Genomic DNA, 16,502 nt, shown 5'->3' with positions numbered 1-16,502 from the left:
GAAAAAACGAAGTACCTTGGAGGAGATAAAACCAAATTTATTGTCCATCATTGTATGTTATATAAAAATCTAGAATAAGTTTGTACAGAAAAAAATGAGAGTGCAACAGTAATAATTTAAATGTTATTTTCCGTGATATTGGGATGGTAACCGTCGCAACGCACGGGTGTCTGGGGGTCAGAGCAGGTTCTGTTCGCTGGCCACAGCCTGCCAGACAAGTTTCACTGTCCCTACTCTACTGGCTCTTGACAAAACTTTTGAGGTCCTCAAGGAAAGTTATGTACTCCTGGTGCTCCAGGGCGGTGCTGAGCTCCACCAGCTCATCTGCAAAAGTGTTGTCCACCCCTCGGTCTGCCAGGAAATCCATCAGGTGGTCATACAAGGCCTGCGGAAAACAGTGTGTTACACTGTGTAATGCCCACTAATGACAATGCTGCTTTCTCTCCTTGAACAAGGCAGGACGCTCCCCTACAAGGCCCAAGAGCACCCCACCCTGTCACTCACCCAGTCCAGGGAGTCTGTGTTGAGTGTGTAGTTGGTGTCCTTCCACTCAGACTCGCCGGAAGCCTGAAAGCTAACTTCCCTGATGGAGAAAATGTCACTCTCAGCCTCCTCCTCTTGTCCGACCTGGGAAGGAACAGTGTTCCAGGAAACACGGGTTTTTCAGGACAAGCCAGACAGGTGCACGGAAAAGGGAGCACTTCTAGTGTGAAACCCCAGCTTTACCCTGAGCTGACTTCCACGCGCCACCTGTCTCCCGTGCTTTGCTGCTCTAAGCCACAGTCTCCCACAGGTGTCTGCTAGTCCCAGGAGGCACCCCTCATCTCCCTGGGTGTCAAGGGCCCACACTCCGTTCTACCCACCTCATCCTCCGGGAAGTGACAGTCCAGTACGAGGGCTTTCTTGCCATCATTCTTTATAACTTCAACCACGAAATTCGGAGTTGATGTCAGTTCAGGCTGAGGAAACAAAAACACGTCTGCGTGTGCCACTATAGGAAGGGGTCAGAGCCCAGGCCAGGCCTCCAACGCTTCTGAGCATCTGATGGCCACCCCTGTCAGGATGATATTTAGCCCTTTACACTCACTTTAAACCTGCATTCCAGCCCCAGCTCTATGCACTCAACTGAGACTCAGATCTCTCTACTTCCTGAACCCATTTCTGCACCCACACACTGCAAAGCCAGCCACACAGCCAAGATCTCTTTCCGGCTTGGCTGTCTCAGGAGTCTGTTACAGCCCAGGTCAGAGGCTGGCGTGCCCGGCCCTCAGTGACAGGAGCAGACCAAGCCCAAAGTCAGGGAGCTGCCAGTCCAGGCGGCTGAGATGGAAGCGCTCAGGGAGCTGGGCTCTCCTTGCAGGCGCGTGAGACAACTCGGTCAGAAGGTCAGAGACCCTCTGGCCTTCATACTGGCGGGCTTCCGGGCTGAGTATACCACTTCCTAAAATGTCAGAAAACCAGACACCCCCAGCTCCCACCGATACGGCCGGCAAGCCAAGATCGCACCTGGCCAAGTGATGCCATCTCTGCTGCCCCTGGCTTTCCTACTCTGGCCAGGTGACTGGTGCTTTCCACCAGCTTCTGACTTAGGAACATCCTCCCCCGGGGAAAAGAAAACGGTGATTTCTGATAGCACACATCTCCCCGTCATGGGAAGGACTCAGTTCTGCTTCCTGTCCACAGGCTCTTAGCTCCTCCACTCCTGGTCCAGCTATCTGCTAATGGGCCTGGCACATGGGTGACGTCCTGGATGGAGCTTCTGGCTTGAGCCTGGCCCAGCCCTGACTGCTGTAGCCATGTGGGAAGTAAACCAGAGGATGGAAGATCTTTGTCCCTGTCAGTCTGCTTTCAAATAAATCTTTGAAAACAAAAACAAGAAAACCTGGTGTTTCTCTAGGCCCCTGGGGGAGCTGAGGCACAGACTGGGCACGATATTACGAGCTTACCTCCTGTTCCTCAGCCTTCTGTCCTTGGGAGGACTCCTCCTCACCATCAAAGGTTGGTGGGATGCTATTGTTGATGTTGAAAGTGACAGTGATCCTACAAAGTCAAAAGAAACGCAACAGACATGGTCCAGTTGTAGTGGAGTAGTCTAGCCGTTAGGTATGGAGGCCTGCTACACAGAAACAATCTGATAGGAACGATGTTTCCCCTTCACCAGCTGACAGTCTACACTGGCAGAAGTGGACAGAGGCTGGGTACCCACATCCAGCCCTAAGAGGGAGCAGGTCTCCAGCACACCTCCATGTGCAGAGCTCCAAGTGATGACGCCATGCACCAGCTCCTCCCATCAGGCTAGCGCCTGCTGGTTACCTACCACCAGCTGACACTGCTCACTGGGGTGGGGTATCGTGAAAGTGAGCAGATAAGAAGCTGGGGGGATGGAACAGAAGCCCCTCTAGGAGCTTTTCTCGGGGCTGGTGGTGTGGCACAACAGGATAGGGCGTTGCCTATGATGCCAGCATCCAATACGGGCACTGGTTCGTGGAGTAGCTCTACTTCCGAGCTAGCTCCCTGCTAATGGCCTGGGAAAAGCAGTGGAAGATGACCCTACTGCTTGGGCCCCTGCCCCTCATGAGGGAGACCTGAAGGAAGCTCCTGGCTTCAGCCTGGCCCAGCCTCAGCTGTTGTGGCCATCTGGGAGTAAACCGGAGTTACAACTCTACCTTTCAAACAAACAAGTCTTTAAAAAGAAAAAAAAAAAAAAAAGCTTTCTCCATGACAAAATCTGCCGCTGGGAGGAAGGGAAGGCACACTGCGGGGATACACCTGAGGACTCAGAGCAGGCCTGCGCCCTGGAAGACAAGGCCAGGCAAAGGACAGTGCGTTCACTGTGGACTCATCCCACGGGCTGGAACACCAACACATGACAACCGTAAGGTACAAGAATCCTCGTGACATTCCATGTTCCGAAGGTTGAGTCACAATCCCTGTGACAGTGGGGTAGACCAGGTGTGGCTGGGCAGCGCAGACCCCGCACCCTGCACACCACTGCTCAGCTAACGGGCTGCTCCTTCCCAAGGCAACAGCGGCAGGCTGAGGCTCAGCCCCAGAAACTATCTGCAACCACGCTGACCAAGCTGAGTTCCTCGACACAGAAACACAGCACTGTTCATCAGGGTATCATTTCTAACGGCCCCAAACTGGCTACGAAAACCGGAAGAAAAGTTCAAGTGAAGCTTCAGTCGTCAACTGACACTGTGTATGGGCGAAACCCCTGCACCCTAGGGGAAAAAGCATCAGAACCCTACACTTCACACTGTACACAAAAGTTGACTCAAAGTGATCACGGGCCTAAAGAGCTAAACTCCTCTTACAAGTAAATCCGGGCATAAATATCTAGAAACTTTGGTTACCCAACAGTTTGTCAAATGTGATGTCAAAAAAGCACAAATGACAAAAAAACAAAAAAAAAGCCCACATACACAAAAAACAAAACCCAGTAAATTGAGCTTCATCAAAATTAGAAGTGTATGTTGGGGCCTGTGCTTTGGCACAGCGGGTCAACGCCCTGGCCTGCAGTGCAGGCATCCCATATGGGCGCCAGTTTGAGACCCGGCTGCTCCACTCCATACCTGGCTCTCTGCTATGGCCTGGGAAAGCAATAGAAGATGGCTTAAGTCCTTGGGCCCCTGCACCCATGTGGGAGACGCAGAAGCTCCTGACTCCTGGTTTTGGATTGGCACAGCTCTGGTCGTTGTGGCCAACTGGGGAGTGACTGCGTAACTCTTTCAAATAAATAAATAAATCTTTAAAAAAATAGTTCACTTGGTGTAGTCAAACAATAACTAAAAAAAGTGTATGTCAATACCAATAACATAGGGAAAGGAAAAAAACACCCAAGGATGGGAGAAAACACTTGCACACCCTGTGTCTGATAAGGGGAACTGCACCCAGAATATCTAAAGCCCACCTTTAAGGCAATAACCTGGTAACCTGGATTCAGCTCCCAGCTCCAGCGTAGCCTATACCTGGACATTTCAATATTTAGGGAGTGAAGTAGCACATGGGAGCTATCTGTCTTTCAAAACGACAGTAAAGGCCGGCGCTGTGGCTCAATAGGCTAATCCTCTGCATTGCGGCGCCTGGCACACCGGGTTCTAGTCCCGGTCGGGGCGCCAGATTCTGTCCCAGTTGCCCTTCTTCCAGGCCAGCTCTCTGCTGTGGCCCGGGAAGGCAGTGAAGGATGGCCCAAGTGCTTGGGCCCTGCACCCCATGGGAGACCAGGAGAAGCACCTGGCTCCTGCCTTCGGACTGGCGCAGCGCCGGCCGTAGCAGCCATTTGGGGGGTGAACCAACGGAAGGAAAACCTTTCTCTCTGTCTCTGTCTATAACTATCTGTCAGATAAATAAAATTAAAAAAATAAATAAATAAAAAACCAGAATCACAAAGTAAATAGAACCCTGTCAAATGCCTGCCAACAAATGAATGGATAACTGACAGAACAAGGACATGAGCCTCAGGCATTGTGGCTCTTTGCCTGAGGGACCCTTTACCTTCCTTCAAGAGACCAGCTCAGTCCTACGCCCTGTACTGTTGCCCACCCTACCCTCTGCATTCTGCATTCCATAGAAAAGCTAGCTCAGCTCCACTGCACCTCATGGCCCTTATCAGGCCTATGCTATTTAAATCCAGCCCGTAAATAAATTCCTGCTCTCTCGGCCACGTGTTCTGTCTGTGCGCATGCCAGTGGTTGGCCATCTTTGCAAATTCACTTGTCTTTTTTTTTTTCCTTTATGATTTATTTATTGTATTTGAAAGACAGAGTTAGAAAGAGATCTTCCATCTGCTGGTTCACTCCCCAAATGGCTACAATGGCCAGATGGAAACCAGGAACTTCTTCCAGGCCTCCCATGTGGGTGTGAAAGGAGCGGCCGAGAGCCGCCATAAAATGGCCTTAATAAAACAGTCCTGGGAAATGGGGAGTAAACTAAGTTCACAGAGAAAGCAGATAGCTACTACCCAGAGATAAGGGCTACTACCCAGAGATAAGGGCTACTACCCAGAGATAAGGGCGACAGAACATCCTGGTATGCACCTAAGCCCCCTCCCCTGTGCTTGTTCAAGCTTAACAAAGAAACCGTGAGGCACGTAGGGCACGTAGCCACCCCTTTCTGCTCTTCAAGGACCCCCTCCCCTTGTCCAAGCTTAGACACGTAGGGCACGTAGCCCCCGTTTCTGTTCTCTCCTCCTCCTCGACGACCTCCTCCCCTTGTAGTTACCCAATAAACTTACGCCACCCTATGGTATGTTAATTTTGTGGTTTTGCCCCTTAAAAGCTGTGTGAGATAGCTGCTCGGGGCTCCTCTCGCTTGCTTGCTGCTTGCAGCAGTAGAGGGCCCATTTGTACAAATGAAATAAATTACCTCCTGTTCTATTGCATCGTCTGGTCCGGAGTCTGTGTTTCTGGGGTCGTCACAAGAGGACACCGCTTTTGGGGTCCTACATCTGGGGGCTCGTCCGGGATTTGGGGGACCCCAGACTCCCACACTCCATCGGCCAGACGGAGGTAAGTTTGCTTACTTGTGTATTATTGTAACTGTGGTTTGTACTGTTTGTCCTTGTCTGCCAGGACGACGTGGAATCCGTCCTGGGGCGCCTGTACAGGCTCAGTACTGACTGGACCAAAGGGGAGACAGACGTGTCGTGAGGCCCCTGGTCCAACCCTGGAGGACGCTCCAGTGGTGGTCTGGGAAGGAGGGAAAGAGAGTGTTTCCCTTCTTCAAAGGGAGAGCCTGGCCAAACGGCCGCTCCCTTCTGAAATTCTGGTTTTGGTTTTGTCTCGGTCTGTTGCTGCGCGGCTTGTGATTTCAGACGTGTCCTGAGACCCCTGGTTCAACCCTGGAGAACGCTCCAGTGGTGGTCTGGGAAGGAGGGAAAGAGGGAATTTCCTTTCTTCCAGGGGAGAGCCTGGCTAGACTGCCGCTCCCTTCTGATAGTTTCGGTTTTGTCTCGGTCTGTTGCCGCGCGGCTTGTGATTTGTGTTCTGTGTGTCACTGTTTTTGTTGTCCTTTATCTCTTACTGTCTCCCCCATCTGTTTTTATTGTTGTGTTTGATTGCTAGATGTATACTTGTATGAAAAATGTGTATTGTATTCTTATGATGTGTTAATTATGTCTACTTCTCAATGCAACTCTAGGGCCAAATGTAAGGACAAATTTTTGGAATGGAGAGGCTTGTACCTAGATTTGGCTCTGGTAACCAAGAAACTTTGCTGCCGAATGACCTTCTCCTGCTCCTTGGGAGCCTGGCCAGTTCCCAGGGAGGAGGATAAAGGAATGTTTTCTGATAAACAGGTGGGCATGCTTCATGTCTCGGCTCTCTGGCCAAGACCCGAGATGGGACGCACTGCTTGCCTAAAATCTTGGCAATGAGCCACCCTTGTCCTTGGGGGCTTTAAGGGGGAGCCAGAGCAAGCCTCTGCTGCTGCTGTTTCATTTCGGGGGGAACATGCAGTCAAGCTGAATGTTAAATGTGCCCGTGATGATTACTAATAATGTTTAATTCTCAGTATGGATCCTTCTCCGGAGCTGTGTGAAGATTGCCTAGTGATGCCCACAGTACTGTAAATTCTACAAAACTTAAGTACAACGTGAACATGATCAATTGGCTACTGTGATTGAGGTGTTCTGTGACAGTCCCTTTAATGAGAAATTAACAAAATGGATTAATAACAGGACATTCAGGACCTGACGCTCTGCTTGGTATGTCATTACAAAAATCATCAAGGAGGGCTATGCCTGATAAATGAGGGTGCTATAAATGTGGGCAACAGGGACATGTACAAAAATTGTCCAGAAGTCAAAAATCAAAATAAGGCTCTTCCTGGGATTTGCTTCCAGTGCTAAAGGGAAAGGCATTGGGCCAATAATGTCACTCCAAAACTGATAAAGAAGGTAATTCATTAAAAAACAGAGTTCAGGAAACTGGAAGCGGGGCCAGCCTCAGGCCCTCCCTACAGGGGTCAGTGGACCATCTTGCTATAGTATCATTAAAGCAATGGAGCCATGTTTATTGCAACATTCTGTTAATCTATGCTCCTTTACCATCTTTCCTCTAAATAATTTTAGTGTGCACTACAAGGCTTGCAGCGTATTTCTTGCAGATTAAAAGTAACTAAGTCTGTGCACAGCAGACAGCTAAAAAGTAATTTACTGTCACAAATTGGCATAGTTGGCAGGATCCGCAAGTATGCAAAGCAATGCCTTTCTTTAAAAGAAAAACTGAAGTTGCATGTGTAACCTGTGATGTTCCTGGCTGGAAAGACCTTCAGATCGCCTCTTTGGTGAAGGAATGGGCTCTCTGCTCAGAATCGAGTGAGAATTGGGATGGCAAGTTACAGAGTGCACAGCCTCCACAAGTTATTGAGGTTTTGCTATCAGTGCCGGTGGAAAAGGGGGATGAACTATAGGCTTTGGGGAGGTGAGAATGGATTTTGTTATCTGCATACTGATGCATGTATAAGCAATTAAAAAATAAGTACAGAATAAATATAAATTAAAAAAAAAATACTGCCCTTTAGAGTCAAACTGCTAGGTAGTGGTAAAAAAATTATATCAAGCTCCTGTACTGCTGCCAGGGCCAACTAAGGTTATTCAGTGTAAACAATACAAAATTCCAGGTGGACATAAAAAAAATCTAAAACAGTAAAAAAATTATCTTAGTGCTGAGTGATGATTCCCATAATCACTAAAAGGAATTATCTAATTTGGCATGTTAAGAAATCAGATGAAACCTGAAAAATGACTGTGGATTACAGGGAATTAAACAAAGTTACTCTCCCATTGACTGCTACAGTCCCAGATACCATCATTTTGATGTAAAAGGTCACAAACATAAAAGCGTGTTCTTGATAAGGAAAGTTAAAAGAAAGAGATACTTTTAAAAGGATATGATTTGTAAAAATTGTTTATCTTAATGGCTGGTTTATACTGGAATAAAAAAAAGAGGGTGGGAGAAGAGAAAGGTTTGAGCAAGTTACAGAAGGTGTGAGAAAGTCGCAAAATGTTATGGGAAGAAGAAATCTTTGGTTATTTTCTTTGACATAAAATCAAAATCTGATCCTCTGTTAAAGCAATGAGTTAAAGTAATCTATTATGTTCTCTTGATGTCTCTGTTGAATTCTAACTGCTTAAAAACAGCTGTAAAAAGAGCAATGGTGAAATGGAGGGATCCTATCACCAATCAATGGAATGGACCTGATCCAGTACTGGTATGGGACAAGGGCTCCTAAGGGATGGGTTTTTCCATGTAACCAACATGCCTTTACATCATTAGCCTCTGATAACTTCTGCAATTGCTCCCTGGGCCGTGTGGCCCTGATGCTAACATCTGTATTTACAGCAGCGGATAGAGTACGTCAGTGGTGTGCTTTACCTGAAGACTACTATAACAATCATCCTAATAGGAGAGGACACTGCCCTTGCCATGGCTGCATCAGTAGTAAGTGTTCCTGGACTGGCTTTTGGAAATAATCGTGGACTATGAAGGCTTACATGTTTGGTGACCAAAGCAATCAATCTTACTGCTACTGTGCTATCCAATATAGCCAAAGAATTGGATCAAGTTCACTCAGGAGTGCTTTTAAGCCATGCAGCTAACAATTACTTGCTGTTAAAAAAAAAAATCATATAAGTTGTAAATCTGTACCTGGGGGATGTTATTTTAACATTACTAACAATGTGCCATATATAGAGTCTGTTATTGATAAACTTAAGAGTAAAATGCAACATATGTTTATTACTAACCCACTATTCATTTGAAGGGTTTCAATGGATTCATTGGTTATTAATGTTGGCTGGACTGCTACTGCTTTTCCCACTTTGTATGGGATGTCTTCCGTGTGTTCTGCATTTTATGCTGACTTCCCTATAGTATGAATGGACTGAGATTCATCATTTAAAACTTCGTACCAAGCCTCCTTTGTAATCAAAATAATTGATATTTGGCTGTATGTTTCATCTCTCACCTAATGTTGGGCTGGAATGGTACTCAAAGACGGGTAAGACGCTCAGCATCCTGTACCAACCTAAGACAGGGCTCTAGGCCAAGCTGCCAGAGTTACCGATGACGGGTAAGGACAGAGATGACTGAGGGCAACCTAAGACAGAGGCCATTCTCAATTTAATAAAAAAAAAAAAGGAGGAGATGTGGGGACCCATGGCTGGCCATGGGCCCACATGCTAAGGCCTGGCTTGCTGATCATTGGCATTAGTCCTCACGCAACAGTATCAAGCCCTGGCCACCAGTGACCGTATTGAAACCCCTCATTAATGGGCACACAATTTTAGGATTAAAATTAGTTCAAAGAGAAAATGGGGGAATGAAAGGAGCGGCCGAGAGCCGCCATAAAATGGCCTTAATAAAACAGTCCTGGGAAATGGGGAGTAAACTAAGTTCACAGAGAAAGCAGATAGCTACTACCCAGAGATAAGGGCTACTACCCAGAGATAAGGGCTACTACCCAGAGATAAGGGCGACAGAACATCCTGGTATGCACCTAAGCCCCCTCCCCTGTGCTTGTTCAAGCTTAACAAAGAAACCGTGAGGCACGTAGGGCACGTAGCCACCCCTTTCTGCTCTTCAAGGACCCCCTCCCCTTGTCCAAGCTTAGACACGTAGGGCACGTAGCCCCCGTTTCTGTTCTCTCCTCCTCCTCGACGACCTCCTCCCCTTGTAGTTACCCAATAAACTTACGCCACCCTATGGTATGTTAATTTTGTGGTTTTGCCCCTTAAAAGCTGTGTGAGATAGCTGCTCGGGGCTCCTCTCGCTTGCTTGCTGCTTGCAGCAGTAGAGGGCCCATTTGTACAAATGAAATAAATTACCTCCTGTTCTATTGCATCGTCTGGTCCGGAGTCTGTGTTTCTGGGGTCGTCACAAGAGGACACCGCTTTTGGGGTCCTACATCTGGGGGCTCGTCCGGGATTTGGGGGACCCCAGACTCCCACACTCCATCGGCCAGACGGAGGTAAGTTTGCTTACTTGTGTATTATTGTAACTGTGGTTTGTACTGTTTGTCCTTGTCTGCCAGGACGACGTGGAATCCGTCCTGGGGCGCCTGTACAGGCTCAGTACTGACTGGACCAAAGGGGAGACAGACGTGTCGTGAGGCCCCTGGTCCAACCCTGGAGGACGCTCCAGTGGTGGTCTGGGAAGGAGGGAAAGAGAGTGTTTCCCTTCTTCAAAGGGAGAGCCTGGCCAAACGGCCGCTCCCTTCTGAAATTCTGGTTTTGGTTTTGTCTCGGTCTGTTGCTGCGCGGCTTGTGATTTCAGACGTGTCCTGAGACCCCTGGTTCAACCCTGGAGAACGCTCCAGTGGTGGTCTGGGAAGGAGGGAAAGAGGGAATTTCCTTTCTTCCAGGGGAGAGCCTGGCTAGACTGCCGCTCCCTTCTGATAGTTTCGGTTTTGTCTCGGTCTGTTGCCGCGCGGCTTGTGATTTGTGTTCTGTGTGTCACTGTTTTTGTTGTCCTTTATCTCTTACTGTCTCCCCCATCTGTTTTTATTGTTGTGTTTGATTGCTAGATGTATACTTGTATGAAAAATGTGTATTGTATTCTTATGATGTGTTAATTATGTCTACTTCTCAATGCAACTCTAGGGCCAAATGTAAGGACAAATTTTTGGAATGGAGAGGCTTGTACCTAGATTTGGCTCTGGTAACCAAGAAACTTTGCTGCCGAATGACCTTCTCCTGCTCCTTGGGAGCCTGGCCAGTTCCCAGGGAGGAGGATAAAGGAATGTTTTCTGATAAACAGGTGGGCATGCTTCATGTCTCGGCTCTCTGGCCAAGACCCGAGATGGGACGCACTGCTTGCCTAAAATCTTGGCAATGAGCCACCCTTGTCCTTGGGGGCTTTAAGGGGGAGCCAGAGCAAGCCTCTGCTGCTGCTGTTTCATTTCGGGGGGAACATGCAGTCAAGCTGAATGTTAAATGTGCCCGTGATGATTACTAATAATGTTTAATTCTCAGTATGGATCCTTCTCCGGAGCTGTGTGAAGATTGCCTAGTGATGCCCACAGTACTGTAAATTCTACAAAACTTAAGTACAACGTGAACATGATCAATTGGCTACTGTGATTGAGGTGTTCTGTGACAGTCCCTTTAATGAGAAATTAACAAAATGGATTAATAACAGGACATTCAGGACCTGACGCTCTGCTTGGTATGTCATTACAAAAATCATCAAGGAGGGCTATGCCTGATAAATGAGGGTGCTATAAATGTGGGCAACAGGGACATGTACAAAAATTGTCCAGAAGTCAAAAATCAAAATAAGGCTCTTCCTGGGATTTGCTTCCAGTGCTAAAGGGAAAGGCATTGGGCCAATAATGTCACTCCAAAACTGATAAAGAAGGTAATTCATTAAAAAACAGAGTTCAGGAAACTGGAAGCGGGGCCAGCCTCAGGCCCTCCCTACAGGGGTCAGTGGACCATCTTGCTATAGTATCATTAAAGCAATGGAGCCATGTTTATTGCAACATTCTGTTAATCTATGCTCCTTTACCATCTTTCCTCTAAATAATTTTAGTGTGCACTACAAGGCTTGCAGCGTATTTCTTGCAGATTAAAAGTAACTAAGTCTGTGCACAGCAGACAGCTAAAAAGTAATTTACTGTCACAAATTGGCATAGTTGGCAGGATCCGCAAGTATGCAAAGCAATGCCTTTCTTTAAAAGAAAAACTGAAGTTGCATGTGTAACCTGTGATGTTCCTGGCTGGAAAGACCTTCAGATCGCCTCTTTGGTGAAGGAATGGGCTCTCTGCTCAGAATCGAGTGAGAATTGGGATGGCAAGTTACAGAGTGCACAGCCTCCACAAGTTATTGAGGTTTTGCTATCAGTGCCGGTGGAAAAGGGGGATGAACTATAGGCTTTGGGGAGGTGAGAATGGATTTTGTTATCTGCATACTGATGCATGTATAAGCAATTAAAAAATAAGTACAGAATAAATATAAATTAAAAAAAAAATACTGCCCTTTAGAGTCAAACTGCTAGGTAGTGGTAAAAAAATTATATCAAGCTCCTGTACTGCTGCCAGGGCCAACTAAGGTTATTCAGTGTAAACAATACAAAATTCCAGGTGGACATAAAAAAAATCTAAAACAGTAAAAAAATTATCTTAGTGCTGAGTGATGATTCCCATAATCACTAAAAGGAATTATCTAATTTGGCATGTTAAGAAATCAGATGAAACCTGAAAAATGACTGTGGATTACAGGGAATTAAACAAAGTTACTCTCCCATTGACTGCTACAGTCCCAGATACCATCATTTTGATGTAAAAGGTCACAAACATAAAAGCGTGTTCTTGATAAGGAAAGTTAAAAGAAAGAGATACTTTTAAAAGGATATGATTTGTAAAAATTGTTTATCTTAATGGCTGGTTTATACTGGAATAAAAAAAAGAGGGTGGGAGAAGAGAAAGGTTTGAGCAAGTTACAGAAGGTGTGAGAAAGTCGCAAAATGTTATGGGAAGAAGAAATCTTTGGTTATTTTCTTTGACATAAAATCAAAATCTGATCCTCTGTTAAAGCAATGAGTTAAAGTAATCTATTATGTTCTCTTGATGTCTCTGTTGAATTCTAACTGCTTAAAAACAGCTGTAAAAAGAGCAATGGTGAAATGGAGGGATCCTATCACCAATCAATGGAATGGACCTGATCCAGTACTGGTATGGGACAAGGGCTCCTAAGGGATGGGTTTTTCCATGTAACCAACATGCCTTTACATCATTAGCCTCTGATAACTTCTGCAATTGCTCCCTGGGCCGTGTGGCCCTGATGCTAACATCTGTATTTACAGCAGCGGATAGAGTACGTCAGTGGTGTGCTTTACCTGAAGACTACTATAACAATCATCCTAATAGGAGAGGACACTGCCCTTGCCATGGCTGCATCAGTAGTAAGTGTTCCTGGACTGGCTTTTGGAAATAATCGTGGACTATGAAGGCTTACATGTTTGGTGACCAAAGCAATCAATCTTACTGCTACTGTGCTATCCAATATAGCCAAAGAATTGGATCAAGTTCACTCAGGAGTGCTTTTAAGCCATGCAGCTAACAATTACTTGCTGTTAAAAAAAAAAATCATATAAGTTGTAAATCTGTACCTGGGGGATGTTATTTTAACATTACTAACAATGTGCCATATATAGAGTCTGTTATTGATAAACTTAAGAGTAAAATGCAACATATGTTTATTACTAACCCACTATTCATTTGAAGGGTTTCAATGGATTCATTGGTTATTAATGTTGGCTGGACTGCTACTGCTTTTCCCACTTTGTATGGGATGTCTTCCGTGTGTTCTGCATTTTATGCTGACTTCCCTATAGTATGAATGGACTGAGATTCATCATTTAAAACTTCGTACCAAGCCTCCTTTGTAATCAAAATAATTGATATTTGGCTGTATGTTTCATCTCTCACCTAATGTTGGGCTGGAATGGTACTCAAAGACGGGTAAGACGCTCAGCATCCTGTACCAACCTAAGACAGGGCTCTAGGCCAAGCTGCCAGAGTTACCGATGACGGGTAAGGACAGAGATGACTGAGGGCAACCTAAGACAGAGGCCATTCTCAATTTAATAAAAAAAAAAAAGGAGGAGATGTGGGGACCCATGGCTGGCCATGGGCCCACATGCTAAGGCCTGGCTTGCTGATCATTGGCATTAGTCCTCACGCAACAGTATCAAGCCCTGGCCACCAGTGACCGTATTGAAACCCCTCATTAATGGGCACACAATTTTAGGATTAAAATTAGTTCAAAGAGAAAATGGGGGAATGAAAGGAGCGGCCGAGAGCCGCCATAAAATGGCCTTAATAAAACAGTCCTGGGAAATGGGGAGTAAACTAAGTTCACAGAGAAAGCAGATAGCTACTACCCAGAGATAAGGGCTACTACCCAGAGATAAGGGCTACTACCCAGAGATAAGGGCGACAGAACATCCTGGTATGCACCTAAGCCCCCTCCCCTGTGCTTGTTCAAGCTTAACAAAGAAACCGTGAGGCACGTAGGGCACGTAGCCACCCCTTTCTGCTCTTCAAGGACCCCCTCCCCTTGTCCAAGCTTAGACACGTAGGGCACGTAGCCCCCGTTTCTGTTCTCTCCTCCTCCTCGACGACCTCCTCCCCTTGTAGTTACCCAATAAACTTACGCCACCCTATGGTATGTTAATTTTGTGGTTTTGCCCCTTAAAAGCTGTGTGAGATAGCTGCTCGGGGCTCCTCTCGCTTGCTTGCTGCTTGCAGCAGTAGAGGGCCCATTTGTACAAATGAAATAAATTACCTCCTGTTCTATTGCATCGTCTGGTCCGGAGTCTGTGTTTCTGGGGTCGTCACAAGAGGACACCGCTTTTGGGGTCCTACAGGTGCAGGGACCCAAGCACTTGAGCCATTTTCCGCTGCTTTCCCAGGAGCAGAAACAGGGCGCTGGGTCAGAAGTGGAGCAGCCAAGACTTGAACCGGCACCCATATGGGATGCAGGCACCGCAGGTGGCAGCTTAGCGTGCTATGCCACAGCGCTGGCTCCCATTTTTCTTCTTAATTGATTTTGGCCGTTGACTTCGTATCTTGTCTCCTCTGGTCTGTCTCCCATTTCCTTACATAAATAAAATCTAGCATATCCACATAATGAAATATTATGTTGTCATTAAAAAAGCTAACTATTGGTACATGCTATTACTAGTATGAATGAACCTCAAAAACAACGGGGGTGCGGGGGTGACAGTGTTGTGGCACAGCTGGCTAAGCTGCTGCCTACAACGCTGGCACCCATAGGCTGCTCTGCTTTGGATCCAGCTCCCTGCTCAGACGCCTCTCTGTAACCTTCTCTCTGTAATTCTCTTACTCTCTGCCTCTCAAATAAATTAATCTTAAAAAAAAAAAAAAAAAAAAGCTGGCCCAAGTGTTGGACCCTTGCACCCACGTGGGAGGACATGGAAAAAGTGCCTGCTGCCTGGCTCCTGGCTCCAGCTTGGCCCAGCTCTGGCTGTTGGGGTGGATGGAAGACGTCTCTAACTCTACCTTTCAAGCCAATAAATCAATCTTGGGGGGGGGGGAGGTAGACACAAATGGCCACATATTGCATGACTCCCACTCACACAAAATGTCCCACACAGGCAAATCCAGAGAAGGCAGCTTGGCGGTTTCAAGGGGCCGGAGGGGGAAGAAGGGACAGGGCGGCTGCGGAAGGGTCCCGCTGTGAAGTCACACGGGGTGGCTGACATGTGGCTCCAGCGAGCTTAGGGTCCCGAGCCAGAGGCCGCCCCACGCCGCGCACCCCGGGGCGCGCCGTGCACTTACTTCTCCCCGGCCACTTTGCGCACGAGTTTAGCCTCTGTGCCGTTCACCTCCAGCTCCCAGCCTCCAGACATCTTGGGAAGGGCTTTATGCTTCTGGATTTTCTTCTCCTCCTTAATCTCGTCGGTAAGGAAATCCACAAAGGCTTTATCTCCTGGGGAGGAATCGCGGAGACGTCAAGGAGCGCCAAGCACCCGACAGGGACCCGGGGACCCGGGGACCGCCGCCCTCTGCCCGGCATCCGCCTCGCCTCCCCAACGCTATCCGGCCTGGAAGCGGGCAGCTGCATCCGCTCGCCCGGAGAAGCCAATTCCGTCACGAGCGCCGCAGCACCCCACCCCCCAAACCGCACCCGGGGCCGGGGGAGCCGGGGAGCGGTGCTGTCAGTCGCCGTCGGGAATCAGGTCCCCCACGCCACGCGCGAGCCCCTCACCCTCCGTGTGCAGCGCGCCGCAGCCGCAGGAGCAGGGCTCGCGAGCCCGCAGGAGGCCGGGCCGCCGCACCGAGCCCGCGCGCACGCTGAGCAGCCCGAACGGCCGGGCGCAAGGCCGGGGCGCGGGCAGCAGCAGCGGCCGGAGCGGCGGGGCCGCGGCCGCGGCGCGGAGGCCGGCGACGGCGGGGCCCAGGGCGCGGGGCACGCAGCGAAGCAGCGGTAGCATCGCGCGGACGGCGTCAGACACGTGCGGCGGCGACGGACGACCCGGGCCAAAGCGCCCAAGTGACCTCCCGCCGCCGGAAGCCCGCCCTCGCCCGGAAGCGCCTCCCGCCGCCGGCGCTCCGAAGACCGAAGGCACCGCGGGCCGGATGGCGCCCTCTGCCGGGGACCGCCGGTGCAGCCTCGAATCCGGATTCCTGAACCGCCCCGGGAGTGGGTTGGGGTCTGGTGCGCAGAGCTTCGTGGTTAATTCTCAGAGCGCGCCGGGCTTGCACACGTCCTCCACACTCGACGGCAGCACACCTCTCGCAGGCCTTCTCTGCTCTCTCGTGTGCATCAAGCCCTGGCTTTGCTCGCTCGCCTGGCTGACTCCCCTCACTGCAGCCAGGTGAGACCCAGAGGCGCGAGGCGCGGTGCCCATGGTTAACCTCTCGTGACTGGCTTCACCTGCTCCCTCCGGCCTTGCATCCAAGTTCTCAGGCAAAGTCATTTTGCCGGGAGCCAGAAGCCATGGCTAACATCTGGTTCTGCACTCGCCAGGGT

At 48.6% G+C, this 16,502-nt stretch overlaps 1 protein-coding gene and 1 long non-coding RNA gene across 2 annotated transcripts; one reads left to right on the top strand and one right to left on the bottom strand.

Annotated features, from left to right (window-relative positions):
* Nucleotides 1-16: 16 nt before the first annotated feature.
* C1QBP (complement C1q binding protein) lies at nt 17-16,016 on the bottom strand. The gene is made up of 6 exons (XM_051825325.3): nt 15,738-16,016; nt 15,308-15,458; nt 1,947-2,040; nt 864-959; nt 505-627; nt 17-385 (listed from the first exon to the last, which is right to left on the bottom strand). Exons 1-6 carry the CDS (start codon nt 15,961-15,963, stop codon nt 236-238), a joined length of 840 nt encoding a protein of 279 aa, XP_051681285.3. The 5' UTR covers nt 15,964-16,016; the 3' UTR covers nt 17-235.
* On the top strand, nt 2,377-14,899 carry LOC149121228 (uncharacterized). Its single transcript, XR_016224251.1, has 2 exons — nt 2,377-4,860; nt 14,374-14,899. It is a non-coding gene; the product is annotated as an uncharacterized LOC149121228 (long non-coding RNA).
* Nucleotides 16,017-16,502: the final 486 nt, after the last annotated feature.

Source organism: Oryctolagus cuniculus, chromosome 17 (genome assembly GCF_051225735.1).
Source record: "Oryctolagus cuniculus isolate XC-2025 breed Fujian yellow rabbit chromosome 17, ASM5122573v1, whole genome shotgun sequence".
Taxonomy (NCBI): Eukaryota; Metazoa; Chordata; class Mammalia; order Lagomorpha; family Leporidae; genus Oryctolagus; species Oryctolagus cuniculus.
Note: the sequence above shows the minus strand (reverse complement) of the source record. Positions and strands in the feature narration are given on the sequence as shown.